General features: G+C 40.1%; 1 protein-coding gene across 17 annotated transcripts in view; it reads left to right on the top strand.

Moving 5' to 3' along the window:
• Nucleotides 1–19,437, top strand: part of DOCK7 (dedicator of cytokinesis 7) — a 107,348-nt gene that overhangs the window by 25,904 nt on the left and 62,007 nt on the right. For all 17 annotated transcript variants that reach the window (XR_014565279.1, XM_083742815.1, XM_083742811.1 and 14 more), the window contains exons 5-14: nucleotides 1,350–1,479; nucleotides 1,594–1,806; nucleotides 2,450–2,535; nucleotides 5,591–5,657; nucleotides 7,455–7,604; nucleotides 10,477–10,557; nucleotides 10,784–10,949; nucleotides 12,410–12,552; nucleotides 15,337–15,430; nucleotides 17,112–17,274. Coding sequence is in view for 16 of the 17 variants with exons in the window: in XM_083742815.1 (XP_083598941.1) it covers nucleotides 1,350–1,479; nucleotides 1,594–1,806; nucleotides 2,450–2,535; nucleotides 5,591–5,657; nucleotides 7,455–7,604; nucleotides 10,477–10,557; nucleotides 10,784–10,949; nucleotides 12,410–12,552; nucleotides 15,337–15,430; nucleotides 17,112–17,274 (1,293 nt within the window). In the remaining variant the exon portion in view is untranslated. The remainder of the gene's footprint in view (nucleotides 1–1,349; nucleotides 1,480–1,593; nucleotides 1,807–2,449; nucleotides 2,536–5,590; nucleotides 5,658–7,454; nucleotides 7,605–10,476; nucleotides 10,558–10,783; nucleotides 10,950–12,409; nucleotides 12,553–15,336; nucleotides 15,431–17,111; nucleotides 17,275–19,437) is intronic.

The following is a 19,437-nucleotide window of genomic DNA, read 5'->3' as shown; positions in this document are numbered from 1 at the left end:
GATGGGCAACTCTGAGAATAATAGGCTAGAATGATCACAATATTGCAACTGCCTTGATTGTCAGAACACATATAGGTTTATCCCAATATAGCCAGCACTGCTGACAGACACTATTGTCTGCTATAATAATGGTGGCTCCTAGACATTTACCTTTGGAGCTTTCTGATTTATATAGTAGAGCAGGATTTGAGAATTTGTGTTCCTCCAGATGTTATTGGACTTCAACTCCATTAAGCCCCATCAAGCATGGCCAATAGTCAGGAGAGATGGGAGTTGTAATTCAGCAACATACATAGTAGGCATGGAAACCTTTGGTGTTCCAGATGTTGCTGGGCTACAACTCCCATCATCCCTAGCAAGCACAGCCATGGATTATGGGAGTTGTAGTTCAGCAACAACTGGAGGGCCAGAGATTACCCTCGCCTGCTCTAAAGTATCAACAACCTTTGTCAGATGATATGTACCACTGTTACTGAGAGCCAGGTCATGCACAATGCCTGCGTAGACAGATTAGACATTTTTTATGGTGTGGAGAAAGTGAGTCAATCTCATTAGAAAAATAATTATGTGGGCCTTTGGTCTCACCCACCAGGGCTCTTCCTGTATTCTGATTAAAAGCCACTGAGTTGCAACAATAGAATATGGTAAATGGACTAAACATCAAATTGATACAGTAGCCTTCATAATAGTCAAAGACAGTGGTTCTCAATTGGTGGTCCATGGAACCCAGAGGGTCCATGGCATCATTCATGTAACAAAAACTACCATAGAGGTATCACAAATTTCAAAAGTAGAGGGTCCATGGCTTGGCTTTTGAAAAACGGGGGGTCCGCAGTAGTTGGATAATTGGGAACCACTGGTCAAGGAGACCCTGAAAGCAGCCATGCTAAAACAAGCAAATAGACAAATAAATGCTGTCATACTTGGATTGCTTATAGAAATATTTAGTGATTTAATGAGGTGAAGGATACAGTCTACTAGAACAAATTGTTTGCATTTAGCTACATCATAGTACACTTCAAGTATTCCATTGCTGATTGACGGGTGCTTATGCTTATAGGATTATATGGTCACAGCAGGAGTCATTTCTTATTGCAGCCAGGAAAAGTAACAAGTATGAGTTGATTTTTAAGGCTGCAAGTCTTACTGGAATCAACACCTGCAGTCAAAGAAGAGAAAATGCTGTTTTCGAAAATTCCTGTTACAGAACTTGATAGACAGCATGATGCTGTCAAGAATAGCAAAAAATATTTTCTGGGGAGGGCATTAAGCTTTCAGATGTTGCTCACCATTTCTGCTTGGTTTTGTAGAGGGAGAGACATTGCTTAATACAATCTGTTTTTCAATAGATATCACAAACTGGGAACAGGATTTAACCCCAACACATTAGACAAACAGAAGGAGAGGCAAAAAGGCCTACCCAAACAGATATTTGAGTCTGATGAAGCTCCGGATGGCAACAATTACCAGGATGAACAAGTAGGTGCTTATGAAGCCTGCATCTTAAAAAAAATAAAAATCACTGTGTTAAAAATACATGTGACATTTTCCATATTTCATTTTACATGCTTCATTTAATTTCTTCAATCTTAGGATGATCTTAAAAGACGGTCCATGTCAATCGATGACACGCCACGGGGCAGTTGGGCTTGCAGTATTTTTGACTTGAAAAACTCCCTCCCGGATGCTTTGCTTCCAAATCTTCTGGATCGGACCCCAAATGAAGAAATTGACCATCAAAATGATGAACAGAGAAAGTCCAACAGACACAAGGAACTTTTTGCATTGCATCCAGCCCCAGATGAGGTATTGTGAGCTTAACTGAGACCTGTTAATACTAGCACAAAGCACACATAAGTGCCAGGTCCACCTCTGTAGCCAGAGAGTGAGTGCTGGTGTATTATAGTAGCATGATGTTCTGCCATAGCTTGTTGGGTTTGTAGGCCTGTAGGGCCACAGCCGTCTTAAGTGGGATGAATTTGATGAGTCTACTTTATTTATGACTAATGTTGAATACCAGTCCTAGACTTTTGACAGCGGTGTTTGCCAGCTTTTGTAGAAAGTGTACAGGGGAGTGGAGGAGCCAAATATTTTAAAGGGATTGACCCTAAGATTGTACAGTATTTGCTTTTGTTTCCATGTGACTGCTGCCAAAGCAGCATGTGATTAAAGCACAAATCTGGACTTTTGGATCATCTCTTTCCAAGGAATTTTCTTACAGAAGTCCAATCCGTTATTCAGTAGCTCTCCTAAATTAAACCCCTTCAGTGTTATTTATAGTTGCAGCAAAAGCCACACTCTGTTAAGCTTGAAGATTAAATTGTATTGTATTGAATTGTATTGAATAGGAGGGGAGGAAATCTACTTTGCCTTCTTTAGCCATTTAACAATGCACTTTGTTTGTGGAAGGAGTGCATGCATTACTTGCTGGATTTGTGCCCGATTGCAGGAAGAACCAATAGAAAGACTGGGCATCCCTGAAATCCCCAAGGAACACTTTGGTCAGAGGCTTCTTGTGAAGTGTTTGTCTTTAAAGTAAGTAAGAAGGTTGTTAATTTTTAAAAAATTATGCATGCTTTCATTTGACCTGTCAAATCAATGCACCTTGTATGATAATTGGGACTGATAGAACTACCAAGACACAATTAATTTTTCAAATTCTACCTTGAGCACCTTAATGTGCAAAGAGGGCAGTAAGTCAATTAAATATTCCCATCGTACATTAAAAACTGGAAATAATGATAAAATAAGCTTGCCACAATATTCAAACCTAGTCATGCTTTTGTAAAATGGTATGTACTATAGAATCATAGAATTGTAGAGTTGGAAGGGGCCATGAGGGTAATTTAGTCCAATCCCCTGCAAAACAGGGAACTTTTGCCCAATGTGGGGGTCAGACCCACAGCCTTGAGCTTTAAGAGTCTCATGGTCTACCAACTGAGCTACAAGGCAACAAACCCATACATTAAAGTGGTATTGAGATCAAGAAAGTGAAGTGCTAATTTAATGAAGGGATGTGGGATTCTGAGGTCCATTAACATAAATAAATAAAGATTGGGCCAGATGTATTTTCCCTGGGAGAAATTTTAATGGGATCATCACCACCTGATAGGTCGTATTGCTAGTGCTCACCAATTTTGATGGGAGGCCCACAAATTGAACTTGATGGTAGACCGCAGGCAGCACCTTTGAGGGTGACATTTAAGGCCTGGGTAAGTTCGTATGAGTTCAGGTCGTCTTTCATGTAACCTGTCCCTAAACTGTTTAGGGCTTTAAAAGTCAACACTAGCACTTTCAATTGATCCAGAAACACACAGGCAGCCAATGCAACTGGTATAATAAAGACGTAATGTCTCACTTCATAGCAGAGACACAATTCCTTCCCTCATCCTGTTTACATCTGGCTTTTATCGCACAAACAAAGGACAGTTGACTAAAAACAACATGATTGATGTAGCCTTTTTTTTTTTTGAGATGAGATTTTACACCAGCAGTCAGACAACTGATTCAGTAAGACAAAGTTGAGTCTTTAAATCCATGGCTGCCTCTTTAAGACTTGAGACTTGAGGCAGTTAGCAAAGCTTTCACTGGGGAGAAGAGAAACCTGTTAAACAAGTTTAATGAAGTGGAGCTCCTGAATGTAGGGTTACCTGCAGCTGGTTCATTGCCTATAACTCTTCTCTAATAACACGAGGTAAAATTTTACTGGTATTCCCTTAGAGAAATAAAGCACAAAACTGATTTTCCACATGGCTGTATTCATCTTGTGTGTCCTCACTTAGGTCAACCCTTCTTGTTAGGGAGCTCCAGTTAGACTAGAGTGCCTCTCGTAACTGAGATATATGTTGGAATTGCCTCCTAGAGGAGAGCTGCTTTTAAGTCCTGACACTAATCCGGATGATTCCATGGCATAGCCTTTTACAGGGTGTTGTACCAGAATGCAGTTCCCAGGAGAACTCTTGTACAGTGAATGGCTATATAAAAAACAAATTACAGCAGTTAATTAAGATTTTCCTTTTACAGAAATCTCTTCTTATTAGATCTGAGGAAATGATGCTTGTCTTTATTGTACAGAGTTCATGTTTATCTTGGGCTCTTTTTTTAAAAAAGAATGAGAATTGTGTTTAGTGCCTGGAAGGACAAATATGTATATAGTTTTTATAGTTTTAGGAACTTTAAGCCCACATACTCAAAACTGAATTCTCATGTTTTATTTGCTTCTGAGGTTTTAGTCCTGCATCATTCAACAAAGTCCATTATAAATGAAGTAATATAAAAATACAATAATTAGCTATAATAATAGCATTTGTAAAAGAACAAAGAACATTACAGGTATTGATCAACAAACTAGCAGTAACAAGACAGTGAAGAGTCATATACACCAGCAGATTCTTCCAGGTGTTACAGAAAAATATCCCAGACAAGGTCAGAGTATATCACAATGTCTAAAAGTTGTCATAAATGCAAGGGTGTTCTGCCACCTGTTCAAAAAATTGTGGTGAGTAATTATTGAAATGAATGGGACTTGCTTTTGAGCAGAAGTGTTTTGAAGACAGTCTATTATTTAACTGGCAATAGGTACCATTAGTGGCAAGAGAGGGACAGTTTTAAGACTTACAGTTCTTTGTTCTCTGCTGCCAGTGATAGAAAGATAGAAGCCATGGTGAACAGCTGATTGATACAAAAGACATAATCTCATTGATCTCCGTGGAGTAAATTAATTAATTCTGGTATTGGCAGCTTTGGAGAACTGCATTTAAACAAGATAAAGCTATATGTGATTAACACCCTGCTCCTAAACACTTTATGCAGAAGGACTGTTGAGTTTAGCTCAACAGTTGCAAATAATGGGCTTAGGGTAGGGCTTTGACCCAGTTTGCTGTCCATTCCCATTCACGCCTAAGTGCTAAACAACTTCTCCCACTGATTTCATTAGAAGTCTGTTTAAGATTATGACCTGAGATCTCGTAATACACAGCAGATTTTAAAAGGTTTATGAATAGCAATATACAAAAGTGCATAAGCTGCTGCTGTGCAATCAAACTGGCTGACAACCTGTTTTAAACACCAGCATATTTCGGATGAGGCACGTCAGCTGGTGCTGCTGATTAGGCCCCATGCAGGATCAGATCAGGGGAACTTGTTGTGGGTTTGGGTTTTGCAGGACTGCCTCTAGATGACACAACTGTTAAGCAGAGTCAGCAGTATGTGTTTCCCAGAAGTTGTGAACTGCCCTGTGATCTTCAGATGGAAGGGTGGTATACAAATTCAAAAAATCATCATCATCTGACAATTGGTTTGTCTAGTGCAGTATTGCTGAAAAGTGACAGATAGTGACTCTCCAGGGCTTCAGACAGAAATCTTTCTGAGTCATACCTTGGAGACAGCAGGGATTGAACCTGTGTCCTTTTGGTATGCAGAACATGTACGTATTTTACCCCTGAGCTATGGCATCCTCAAGTTATTTCTAGGGAGCTACACAGCTGCAGTAGTGCAGTTTCAGTTGGGAAATAACCTTGTTGCTGTTTGGTTGTGTATAAAACTGAAAAAAAATCTAAGAAATAGAGCTAAACTTTCTTTCTCCTTTAAGATTTGAAATTGAAATAGAGCCGATTTTTGCAAGTTTGGCATTGTACGACGTTAAGGAAAAGAAAAAGGTGAGTTATCTGCTTGATGCTTGCTTCCTTTGCATGGCGTTTGAACAGCATGCAGTAAGATGTAGGTGGTAACAGCAGCTCTCTGCTTAAGAGCACTTGAAGTCTTCACTGGAATACTGCGTTTTTCATCCCTGCTATTCAAAATTACATTGAGAAATAGAAAGTAGAACAGAAGGAACTGAAAGTACTATAAAAAGCAAACCCTGTAAAGAATGGTGGAGGTTGCTGGATACAATAAACTATTTTACAGGTTGCCTGATTATTTTGTTTATTTATTTACAGTATTTAGAATATTTCTAGAATGCCCTTCTTTGAAAAGAGCTCAGGGTGGTGTACATCAGCCCAAATAGGCAAAACGCAGTGAACATAACTAAAAACATCTGGTTCCAGCAGGGAGAGTGAAACTTGATGGGCCCCTGAGTTCGTTCTACTTCTATATTTTTTTTTTATTGCAATAGAAAAATAAATGAAATAAAACCAAATAAAGTTTAGGAAGCAATGTAAAACAGCAAAGAAGTGAAGAAATAATGAGAAGCAGCCAGCGGAGAGGGAGGACTTGTGTTTTTGTTTTTTACAATGCCTCAGTGGAGGAAAAGAAAACATGAAGAGAGTGAAAGCAAATGAAGACAACACAATACAAAGAAGGAAGAGTACAAAGAGAAATAACGAAAGAAAACTTAACTGAATATAAGAGAAACAGTGAGACGTGGGGGGGGGGGGGAGTGAACTGCTCTGTCAAGGCAGGAGGGAAAATCTGAGGCTGCCTCCCACAATTCTTCACTCCTGCCTCAGTCACGTGCAGAGGAACTACACAATATCATTTTAAGAAGCTAGATTTATGGATGGAAAGTTCCCACTTCAATCCAAATTATATTTCCTTATGACAGGGCTTCATTGACATGCCTGACAGCTGTTGGGTACTAGTATCTGTTATTTTGGGCCTGAGGTGAGAAGGGTGTTGGAGCAGGACCATTCATCCTTGCCAAAAAAGACTGACTATCTATCTATCTATCTATCTATCTATCTATCTATCTATCTATCTATCTATCGTCTGTCTGTCTTTCTTATCTATCTATCTAGAAAATCCAAATCCCCTAAAGTATATTTTCAGATTATCAGGTCTCTGATCAGTTGGAAATTATCATCTGAAGGAGAGGGGAAATTGGCAAGCCCCATGATAACTAAAACCTCTGCTATCAAAACACTTCAGCTGCCCGTTACCAAACTTTATCCCTATCTTCCTCTCTAGGTTGCCTCTAGAGGGGGATGGTGATGTTCCCTATGCATTGAGCTATCACAAATTAGCAAAGCTATACTGGAATGCTTTCCACTCTGTATCCAGGTCCAAGTTAGGGAGGAAGGCTGGGGCTCTCTTGTCATTCTTGGTGGAGGGCAATGAAGCATGTACCAAGGAGAGGGTGATGAGTGGAGAAGTGGATCCCTGGCTGTGCATGCTGTTTTGAGTATATTGGTTTCAAAGCCATTGCTTTGCTTATTTGTTTGAAAGGTTATACTTCTCTACGGTATCATTGGAGGGCTGCAGAGTTGTTGTTTTTTTGGTGGTGGTGGTTTATTTTTAAATAAGCCCAAATCATATTGGGACAAATAGCTATATTGCCTGTTAAGAAATGAACAATTCAGCTAGCTAACAGGTTTTTTTGTTTGCTGTTAAAGCTAACCACAGTTGGCATGAAAGTGAAATTAACATATGTCCGTTAACATTTTTTTTTTTCCATTTTTTAATTTGGTGAAGCCTTTGGATATATTTCAGTGTAATAAGCTATTATTTTCTTTTAGATTTCAGAGAACTTCTACTTTGATTTAAACTCTGAACAAATGAAAGGGATGCTGCGTCCTCATGTTCCACCTGCTGCCATAACCACTCTGGCCCGGTCAGCCATTTTTTCTATTACATATCCCTCTCAGGATGTCTTTCTGGTAATAAAGGTAAGAAATATTTTTTCCCCTTTATGAATCTTTATCTCGGAAAAGTGTATTATCCCCTGGCACAAGTAAGCTAAAGTTTCTGTGCCCATATAACAATAAAATAAGAAAAAATATCACCTGGTTGCATTTTGCTAGTACTGTGTTTATTTTATCCTTCCTCAATAGGGAAAACTGAAAGGAAAACTACAAATCGTGTGAAAATCAAATTACAGAATGACCCTGCTTAGTGTTGCCATTTCCTTTTGCTGGCTGAATTTAGTCATTCTCAAATTGAAGAGTTCAATCTCCAGAAGTTTGGTTTTTGATACTAAGATATAGAGTCTGTTCAAAGACAATTCTTGCTTTGACCTTTCTTGCCCTAGACTTGTAACATTACTGAACTCTGAAAGCAGATAGGGCAATATAGAACAATGCCTTAGCCTGGGGGAGGCACTTAAGATGTTCACTATGCAATATAATTTTTGAAGAAGAAAAAAGCTTCCTAATGCCATGGGAAATATGTTAAGATTGAGATTCACGTTGCGTTTTCCCAAATTGCCGAAGCAAGAGGGAAGCCTCATTGACAGCAGCTTTAAGAGGAGATTCTGTTCTCAAATTTTGCACACGTCTCATTGCATACCTTCTGAAGCCAGAATCTGCATATATTCACAGTAGTTGATTTTTACAAGAAAAGAGAAAAAGATTAACACCATGCAATCTACCTCAAAGAGCTTGCACTTGCACATTAATGCTTGTAAACTCAATGAGATGAGCCTAGCTAGCAGTCATTTGTTGAAAATGGTGCTAAGTTTTTGGTCTGTGAGAAGGAAAAGGACATGAGCAAGATAAATAAGCCAGAAAAATAGCTTGTCATATGTCACAGGCCAGGTGCCGTCATATATTGTGCTCCTTTTTAGATCATTCCCCTGCCAGTTAGTTTGTGAAATGGCTGTTTGCAATGTAATCTGGGCCCAAATGAGATTTGGACAGTGTGAGAAGAATTATTTTATAGAAAATTTCCTGCTTCCAAAACCTAACCACACTAGCTATGACATCCTATGCAACCTTCCTCAACCCATTTCCCTGGTTCCTAGGGATAATGGGAATTGCAGTCCAGAACATCTGAAGGATACCAGGTTGAGGTTAGCTGATCTGCATACAGTGGTACCTTAGGTTATGAACTTAATTCGTTCCGGAGATCCGTTCTTAACCTGAAACCGTTCTTAACCTGAGGCGTGCTTTCACTAATGGGGCTTCCCACTGCCGCCGGCCTGCAATTTCTGTTCTCATCCTGGGGCAAAGTTCTCAACCTGAGGTACTACTTCTGGGTTAGCAGAGTTTGTAACCCGAAGCATTTGTAACCCGAGGCACCACTGTACTTAGCTGCCCAGCAAATGTTTGGAACTGTCAGCCTTGGCAGTGCCATTTGTGCTTTTGAAAGAGTGGGAGAAGGGACTTTGGTTCCAAGCCAACCTTAACCCCCACCCATCCCAACTGAGAAGATGTAGAACTTGGGCTGAATTTAGCACCTTCCACCTCCTCACAGATTATCAGTATTGTCCAAACTGATGGTGCTGACCATCTGTTTTGATGCTTTTTGGAGTCATAGAAACTTGCCTGTGTGCTAGGTGAAGACATCCAGTATTATAAATTGCTCATGCAGCAACCTTTTGCATAAGTATTTCCAGATCCAGCAAGAGGAGCACATGCAAAAACCTGTTTCCGTGGCCATATCATTGTATCAGATTAGGGTGAATGGTTGTATCAGATTAGGGTGAATGGTTAGTTGCTGGGAACAATCGTGTTTCCTAAATGTTGTCGTCCCCCCCCCTCCAGCTTGTTTGCTTGCTTCATCCACATAGGATATCTATGAGGGAGTGAACTTTTCTTGTTTATAGCAGAGCCTGGGTTTCCCCACCAGCAATGCGATAAGAAAACCTCTCTAAATGAATGCCATGTTATTAACCTCTCTCGGTGACATTTGAATTGAGCTGTGCAAAAGGATCTTTAGAAATATAAATGCCAAAAGATAAGAAACAATCTGGGTAAAACTGTCCATCATAAACTCTCTGCCTTGCTTCAAGGCTTGATTCTTTCTCTAAGAGAGAGACAGCTAAATAAAACATTTATGGAGAATGTACAGCTCCCCTACATGTTTTTTTCCAAAATTCTCCTTGAAGAAAGTAATAATACTTTCAGAAAGTCTTGCTTACCTGTGTCTCCTTTTTAAATTTCCACATATATTTAATAGTAAATTAGTTAGAGCTATATGTAGCCACAGTGGCAGCATCCACACAGAAGATATAGGTGGAGGTATCAGCAGGCTTTGGGGAAATATCAAGGTTTGCAGAAGTACAAAAACGGGGGGGGGGGTTTGGACCAATGAGAATTGAGCATGCTCAGTGGATGCGGAGTGCTGGCCAACTGCTCGGTGGGGAGAATGGAATGGAGTGGCAGGAAACCCGAACAGGAAGACTCCACACTGCATTTTTCTTCTTCTTCTTCCCTTGTCTGGTCTCACTGGTAATTAGATGTTCCAGAGCATGGCACATCCAACAACAATGCCTTGGTTTGGCTCTCAACCAATCAAAGCCCCAAAGCCAAAACTTTAGGTAGAGGCTCCTCTGTGACTTTTGCAGGGGCATTGACTATGCAATTGAAATTGCTTGCACATACATAGCTGAAGCCTCTCTTTACCTTTTATAGTTGCAGTTTATATCGCTAGTTCAAAAGAGGAAGGGCAGTCTACCTGATTGGGTGGGTGTCTGGGTGGATAGCTTAAACTGTGCTGGCTAGTCAGTTCATTGTGTATATGTGTGGTGTACGTATCTCCAACATCATGCTTGCCTCTTTCTTTCCTTCTTCAATCCCATCCCACTTCCCATCCCCACAGCTGGAAAAGGTACTACAACAGGGAGATATTGGAGAGTGTGCAGAGCCATATATGATTTTAAAAGAAGCAGATGCGGCAAAGGTAAGCAGTTTTCAATAGGTTTGGACCTAAATGCAGGTGGTGTCTTTTTTTAAATAGTTCTGTAGCCCTTAAAACATTTGCAAGTTTCTCATATTTTTAAAAAATCATACATTATTGAAACAGTACTTCCTTCTATTGAAAACCCAGCATTTATTTATAGCAGAGGCAGTATGAAAAAATTCAGAAATGTTTCAAGTCTGTAAGTTTTGGGATTTTACCTCTGCAGAACAAGGAAAAGCTAGAAAAACTGAAAAGTCAATCAGAACAATTTTGCCAAAGGCTTGGCAGATATCGCATGCCTTTTGCATGGACGGCCATTCATTTAATGAACATAGTCAGCAGTGCTGGAAGTTTGGAGAGGGACTCTACAGAAGTGGAAATTGCTGCAGGAGGTAGGTATCTGGATAATTACAAAGTGATTCTTAATGTTAACACAAACTATCATGTCATTTATGCTTTGGAAACAGCGTGCTTAAAATGGCTACTTCTATTTTGAAGAAAAACCAGCTGCAGGGCCTTTATCCAGAACATCTTTCTGTTTTGGGCTGGGGCTTTCTAGCAGCTTTTCCTTTGAAATAAAAGTGGCCCGTTCCAGGGGGTGGTACAGTTCTATAGAAGATGGTAGTATGTGTGCCATTCCTAACTTTTTAGTCTTCTCTAATTGAATGTCAGGGGCTAATGTTCTCTGCTGCTTTCAGCGCCTCTCCTTCCTTGTCCCATTCTTCTGCCATGCTGCTCTATGTATCTTCTACAGCCTTCTCTTATTTATCCATCATGCTTTCTTGCTATCTCTTTTAAAGTTTTGTTTAAAGCTGCTGCTTCAGTAAAAGCTTTTCCTGGATTGCCATTCGCCTCCCCTATTTTGCCCCATCTTTGTGGCACCTTGAATTTCACTCAGGCCTTGGAGAAAGGATGCCACATTTTCGATGGATCACTACTCTGATCCAACAAAATAGTTACCGTATTTTTTGCTCTATAAGACTCACTTTTTCCCTCCTAAAAAGTAAGGGGAAATGTGTGTGCGTCTTATGGAGAAAATGCAGGCTGCACAGCTATCCCAGAAGCCAGAACAGCAAGAAGGATCGCTACTTTCACTGCGCAGCCATCCCTCTTGCTGTTCTGGCTTCTGAGATTCAGAATGTTTATTTTTCTTGTTTTCCTCCTCCAAAAACTAGGTGCGTCTTGTGGTCTGTTGCGTCTTATAGAGCGAAAAATACAGTACTTTGGTTTTGTGGTTTTTTTAACGCCTCAGGGTTTGTATTTGGGCCTGGTGCACAATATGTGTTTATCAGCTTGCTTTGCCTATTTTTTCCCTTGCCCAAGCCTCGGTAATGGGGTGAAAGGAAAAAGGACAAGCCTGTAATAACAAATAGGTTTATCTTTCAAGGATTTTCCTTGTAAACCATCTGTTATGCTCTCTAGAACTAAGTCTGAGAGAGTGTTTCAGGCTGATGAGCATTTTCCAAAGGAGTGGATTAATCGTTGTGAGCCGCTCAGCTCATCTGAAACCACTGTTCAGCATCTTCCTCATCCCCTCCACCCTCCCAAAACTGCCAACTTCATCATTTTTTGCAGTAGGAGAAAAACATAATTCTCCACATGATAAAGACTTTCATAATAGGCACAAGGCACTGGGGTATGGTTGATGTGAGAGGAGCAGAGGTATTCAGCTGTGCTTCATTGTTTCCTAATGCCTCAGGAGTGCGATTGTCTTAGCATTAACCACCCATTCCGTCTTTCTTTTCTCATGATTTCAAGCAACTGCCATTCTCTTCACATGCTGGCTCCTAAAACAAATGTAGTTATTTGACTTTATTTTGGCTCTGGTTTTTCCCTGCTTTCTTTCTTAAAGAACGCAAAGGGTCGTGGTCAGAGAGGAGGAATTCTAGCATTGTCGGCAGGCGTTCCTTGGAAAGGACGACGAGTGGGGATGAGGCCTGCAACCTGACTAACTTTAGACCAGCCACCCTCACGGTGACAAACTTCTTTAAACAGGTATTACATGATTCATTTTCACGGTAACATTACATCACTGTCTTCACACTTTAGGAATTGGCACGGGAGTTTTTAGCCCTAGACCAGTGGTTCCCAAACTTTTCCCTTTGTGAACCACTTGAAAATTGCTGATGGTTGTGGTTTTTTTTTCTTGGTTGTAGAAGTTGTAATGCTCTGTGCTAGATGCAGTATGCTTTTAAATTGCAATTTTATTGCATCTCACATTGTATTACAATTCAGCTATTTTAAAGCAACACGTTTAGTAACACTGAGCTTTCAGAATGGGCAAGCTAAAAATCCAAAATAAATAAGAAGTTTATGACCAGTGAATCATTTAGTCGGGTTCTTGGGTTGGTGCAAAGCAGTGTTTGAAACTCCCATTGTTCTAGGTGCGTTTTGCAACAGGGAATTTCATTAGTGCGAGCAGTTTCTGATCTCTGGGTGCAGTACTGTGCCTAAGATTTCAGATTTAAACTGCAGAGTGGAAGGAAAGAAGGACATTTTTTCTGCCTCCCCACTTCTAACTACTCTCTGAAGACTGAAGAAGAAACCCTCTTAAGAATATTAGGGGAGTGAGCAGGGGAAGGACTAGACCATGTGAAAAATGAACATAATATTTTAGCTGCAGTTCATTCATTTTCAGCTTTGTATTTTTGTTATAAAAAAAGCACCTAGACATTCTGTTGTTGCACCCAGAACCTAGGTTTAAGGTGCCCTTTAGCTCCTAGCTTTCATAACTCAGTTTCTAACACTGGTGCAACCAGTGTTACAGATAAATTCAAACCACATGTTACAGGTAAATTACATTTACAGGTAAATTCGAACCACATGTTATGGGCAACAAGTAAAGGGTATCGGAAGATGATATGCCAGCTCACTTCTCAAAAATTCAGGACATTTTAGGTAGGCTCTGCATAGATTATGCAAAATTGGTGCTTCTTTATGTCAACACCACAATACCAGCAAAAGTGGTCAGCACCTTGGTCTACTGATCTGAAAAAACCCAGATTAATACTCCCACTACACCTTGGGTTTTGCAAGGAGGCAGATTAAGAGATTTATAAAACAAGGACTTGGAGATTCTGGGTCAGGTCAGGATTCCCATAAGCAGCATGCTAGGATTAAGAAAGATAAATCTAGAATATTTGTGTGTGTTTCTAGTTGAAAGTTCAGGTGCAGTTTTCAAGACTGTTTCTATATTAACTGAGAATACTGTATTTTAAAACCAAGGTTATGTTGGCAACTGTTAACTAAAGTATATATCAACCAAGGTTTTGATTTTTCTTCTTTTACTTAACTAGCACTCTCGCTAGCTGCTGAAGTAACTACATTTGACCTAAATTCTATATTCTCAGCATTATATTCTAATTCCCACCATCCCTAAACAGTGCATTATACTGGAAATCCGATTTAATAATGTGCACTGCCAAATAGGTTGCAGGGAATGAAATTGTTCACACTGTGGGCAATTTTCCCGTTACCAGCAAATAGCAAACTAATTAGCAACTTGACTAGCATAAGCTGCAGTGGTTCAGGGCAGTGTGACACAAGCGCATTTCTGATGAGAAGGGTAGAGTAGATATTTCTGCCCAGCAACCTAGGAACCACAGCCCTTCATTATTATCACTTAAGTTTGCCACTTTGCGCCGGTCTCTATAAAACAGATTGGATGCAGATTGGATGCACTGGTCTCTAGAAAACAGATTTCATGCATAGAAAGGGCTCCACGGCCCAGGCATGAGTTCGTCTTGGTCCTTGGCCCTACCATAACATTAATGTGTTAGGTGTGGATGTCTGCAAGGGAAGCCCAGTTGCGCATGGCCACAGCTTGCATAGAGGTCTACCCATGAAAGCTGTTGCCTACAGACATCAACAATTAACATAGGATGGGGCCAGGGGAAGCTGCACAACCTTGAGGTGGACTTTAGTAGCATAAATCCTTTCTATATGTAGAACACATAGGAAGCTGCCTTCATACTAGTGGTCCATCTACCTCCATATGGTCTACACTGGCAGCTGCTCTCCAAAGGGCATTACCAGGCTTACCTGGAGATATTGGGGCTTGAAACTGGGACCTACTGCATGCAAAGCAGAGAGCTGTGGCCCTTCCCCTATGATTCACGTGCAAAGGGGGTACGAAATGCCTGTAGCAAAACTGTTGATGTTCTTACCTTCAATCAAGATGGATATCATACTGCAGCTTTTAAGGCCACTTACTCCAGTGCAGTCTCAGTGAACACCCAGTGAAATCTTTCTGTAATGTGGTCTGACGATTGCAATGTAAAGGAAGAAATACTGCAGTTTAGTTTTGCTGCTAGAGACTCTGCAGTGCATTTGTAGGCTCTGGTTCTGATATTCTTCCTGGTCATATAGGAGTATAACTACTAAGTCAAAGGAAGTTGCTCTGATCAGTTGAACAGAGAAGTCAGAGCTATATGCCTTGCTTAACTTATAAAATGAGAATAAAATGAGCATTAGTGGTTCCCTCCATCCTGAAATCATTATGGCCTTTTTTATATATTGGAGGCTTACTGTAATTACTCCTGATTGCAATTAAAAAGAGAATCTCATCTAGCTATGAATATGTTATAATTTAAAACAGAGAAGAGCTATTTAAACAATTCATCACAAACATAACACTTTAGTGGTTATTTGATTATAAAGACAGTTCTTTGAAACATTGCAATATAATGAAAGGCAATAAATAATGCAAAAGGAAAGGTTTTTTCTACCTAAGAACACAGTTGAAAGTTACTGCATGCTTTTATTTTTAATTAACAATAGGAAGGTGACCGCCTGAGCGATGAAGACCTGTATAAGTTTCTTGCGGATATGAGAAGGCCATCTTCTGTTCTACGGAGGTTGAGGCCTATCACAGGTATTTTGGTGATCTTTCTGAGAAGGCTGAGGCCTTTTTTAGTTTAGTAGCCACTAAACTACGGCTTCAATTTTGTTTCTGTATCTGTTTAAGTATTTTGTTTTTCAGTAACAGTACTGTATGTGGGTCCAGTAAACCATTTTATAACACATGAGTAGCTTCCATGAGATTCAAACATTGGACAGAGAGCTAATTCCTTATTTTTCCATAGCTGTTATGTTTCCAAGGGGTTGCTCAAGAGCAAGCAGGCAAATATCTCCCTACTTGGCTGTGAATCCATGGCTTTGCTGCCAAAATAAACTTTATCTGTTCGGAGTGCCACTCTCCCGTGGCTAACTCAATTGCTGGCAGAATCCGTAAGTGCGCGGTTCCTAAACATTCCCCAGCAAAGCAGCTTCTTGACGCCCAGTCTGCACCTCCCCTCTCTGCGCGAATGCTTTCTGCGCAAAGAGGGTGTGGGCAGCGGAGGACTCCTTTCCTCCCTGCTTCTCCCAGGCAAGGAGTCCTGGGACTGCCTTGCCACTTCCGACTCCTGCACCTCCTCTCCACTGGAGGCATGTTTACTCTCCTCCGTTGAAGAGGAGCTACTTCCCACGATCCCTGGAGGCCGATCCCTGGAGGCTCTCTATAATCCATTTGGCTTTTGCTCTCTCCCTCCTGAACTGATGGCAGTTCCCTGACAATAGCTAATCAGTGCTGAACTAGAAAAGTAATATTACAAATTAATCTCGTTTTCCCCCACTATTCCTCTGAAACTGTTGTTTATGTGGCTGGCTCCCTTGTTTTTTTGTTTGTTTTTTTATCTGAACGACTCAGATTTCGGCCCCCAGGAGGAACAAAGTCTGAGAGGCCTTATGAGTCATTCTTGATAGCAGCAGTTATTTTTCCAACAGTGCCTTAAGCAAGTAAAACCCCTTCTGGGGATTGACAATCCTAACCTTCCAGTATATTGTTTGCTATCATGCCAAATTCCTTCTTTTGGAAAAGAATTGTGTGAATATTTACTTTCTTGCCTTTTGACTATTAAACTCAAATAGGTATTACAAGTAAAGTCCCCAAACTGATCAGATCTTACTAACCTTTTGACACAAGGCTGGGTGTTGATCTTGGAAAGTTATTTCTGCTCATCTTCCTGACTTAGCACCTGGCTGTGGCAGGCTGCTAGATAGACCAGTGATCAGACAGGCTGCTAATGGACCGGTGATCAGACTCGTCATAAGGCAGCTACCTGTTTTCCTGTTAAAACATACACGAGCAAGTGGTCTTTCAGAAAGAGCGAAACTTACTTTTTTAATGCAGAACAAGAAAATATTTAAAGGCACGCTTTTAAAATAAATAAAAAGAAAGAAGAGTGTTAACATTATTTTCTTGTTTTCCAAAGCAGTAGCTCTACTTTGTAACTAGAAGTTGCATATTTTTAAAGTGATTAAGCAGCAACATTGTTATGTTAAGACTACACACACACAAACGATAACACTATATTATCCCAACACTGTCACTTTATCATGATGCCTGCCTACCTATGCAAAGCAACATTAGAACTTGGTGGCTAAAAGGAAAAAACGACCATATTTTGTAAAGTTTTCCTGATTCACCACCTGGTGATGATTGTTACTCATCATTGGCAGCCGGGCAAATGGTTGCTTACCAGATTGGTTATACTGCTAATTTTTCTTCATAGCTCAATTGAAGATAGACATTTCTCCAGCCCCAGAAAACCCACATTACTGTCTAACGCCAGAGTTGCTGCAAGTCAAACTTTACCCTGATAGCAGAGTACGACCAACAAGAGAGATCCTGGAGTTTCCTGCAAGGGATGTTTATATTCCAAATACAACATACAGGTAAGAGTGGAATTTAGATTTTAATTAGTTCACACACTGCATGGTACTCTCATCCAGATGTAGTGATTGAGGCAGATCACACAGAGATTGATGAGTCTGTTCAGGATAATCACACTTTCAGTAACCAGGTAATTGCTCAGAGAACAAAGAGTCTTCAGGGGAAGCTTTTTAATTTCTCATTTAGTAAATCCACAATAGCCTGTATCCTCTGGATTTTGTTTTCATATTTCTGGAAGCTGATTAGAGTCACCATTTCTTAGTTTAGTGCATATTCAGAGGATTACATGAGATATACTAGTTGGTTGTTATCCTGTTGTTCATACAATCTGGTAAAAAATGAAATAAATGTAGATGCCCTAAGTCTTTCAATTCCTATTGCTAGGAATGTTCTCCTAGTGTTGTATTCATCTTTGCTTTGTTTAATTCTAAATTTTATCTGTCATGTTCTCATAATTGCTGTTTAGTATTTTATATTTTAGCAATTCATCCAGATTCCTAATTTATCTGATGGTGGCTACAATCTTATGCTTTTATCTGGAAATAAGCCCTGTTGAATCTATAAGGACACAGGTTTGTACCTAGTGCACAGCTAAGTAATTGTCTCATCAGCATAAGGATTTACACTTGTCTCTCCTTCTCCCCCCATGTGTGCCGCCACCACTCTCCCTAAATCTGCCCCAGAAGGTTGGAGAAAGCCCCAAAACAGTTTGAGGGGCCATGCAGGGGGGGAAAGAAAGGGGAGGACAGTCCCATTACACAAGTGGAATTACTTACACTCATTGGAGGTTACTTAATGCTGCATTGAATACATACCTTAGCAGCCATATATATGTGCATAGGATTGCATTATAGAAGAGTCCATAAATAGATCCTGAGAGTCCCTTTCAGGTGTCCGCCCTTGCAGTGGTGGAATAAATGTTGGATTGTTTGGCATAAGACTACTGCATTCCACTTGATAGTTTATATGAAAATATGGACATCAAACTCTTTCCTTCAAGTAGTATCTATAATGCTGTGTAATATGGACATTTCCTTCCCAATATATTAGCTCTCTAGACAAGTATCTGATTCCATCTTGGATAGCGCTTCTTTCCTTTCACAGTTGCTCCCCACCGAACTTTCAGAATCGATACACTCCGCAATTATCTGACTCCTATCTTGGAAGTCCTTCTGTCTTCTCTTTAGCTAATCTAGTGCTAGGGTAGTCTGAAGCAACTTTTTTCATTTGGGGAACTGCTTGTAATAAGAAAACTGAGGCCTGATTCACATTTAACCACTTGTACATTTAGTCACTTGCACATAGGAGATGTCTCCATGGTCTTGTCTGGTCTGATGCCATTTGCAAGAATACCTGGATGGAGGTATATCATAAGAGCAGGGTAAAGCACATGGTTTCATGGCATGCCATCATCCATTTTGGTTATTGATGCTATAAAAATCAAGACTGAACTTCAGTTTGTTAGGCACTGTGAAGTTACACAATCTAAATTGTCTCATTACATTGGGATGATGTCCTTTTGTAACCAAGGTTATTAAGCCACTCCAGAGCTGACGTGCTTCCAAAAGCTTTGCTGCATAATTTACAGCAGGGATGGGGAAGCCCTCTAGATGTGGTTGAATTTCAGCTTCCATTAATAATAAAAATAAATAATTCTATACCACCCTTCATCCAAAGATCACAGGGTGGTTTACAATATAAGAACCAATATAAATACATAACATTATTCCTGACTGTTGGTCATGCTGACTGGCCCAATGGAAATTGGGAGTCTAACAATACTGGAAGTTGGAATCGAAGAGGTTCTCCAAATCTGTTTTACTGCAGCACAATACTCTAGGCCAAAAAACAAGCAAGCAACAACCCTCAACAGCTTAACTGAGCTGAAAAGTGATTTCTCCCAAATTTGGTTTTATGTGGAGAGTCTTAATTTTTTTTAATAGATGAAGGCTGGAAAGAGTTATATTTCTGAAAACTGTATTTAGCCATCACGTATGAATAACTGAAAATTCTTTTATCGCAGAAACAGCTTTCTCTAAAACCTGACTGTTCTTCTGGGAACAGGCCAAATTTCTTGTTTCTCAAGGAGAAATTTAATTAACTTCAATGCCAAATCAGGAAGAGAATTTGGAAGGCAATTCCATGTCTCTTTTCAACTAAGTATA

This window comes from Podarcis gaigeae (assembly GCF_964106915.1).
Source record: "Podarcis gaigeae genome assembly, chromosome: 6".
Classification (NCBI taxonomy): Eukaryota; Metazoa; Chordata; class Lepidosauria; order Squamata; family Lacertidae; genus Podarcis; species Podarcis gaigeae.
Note: the sequence above shows the minus strand (reverse complement) of the source record. Positions and strands in the feature narration are given on the sequence as shown.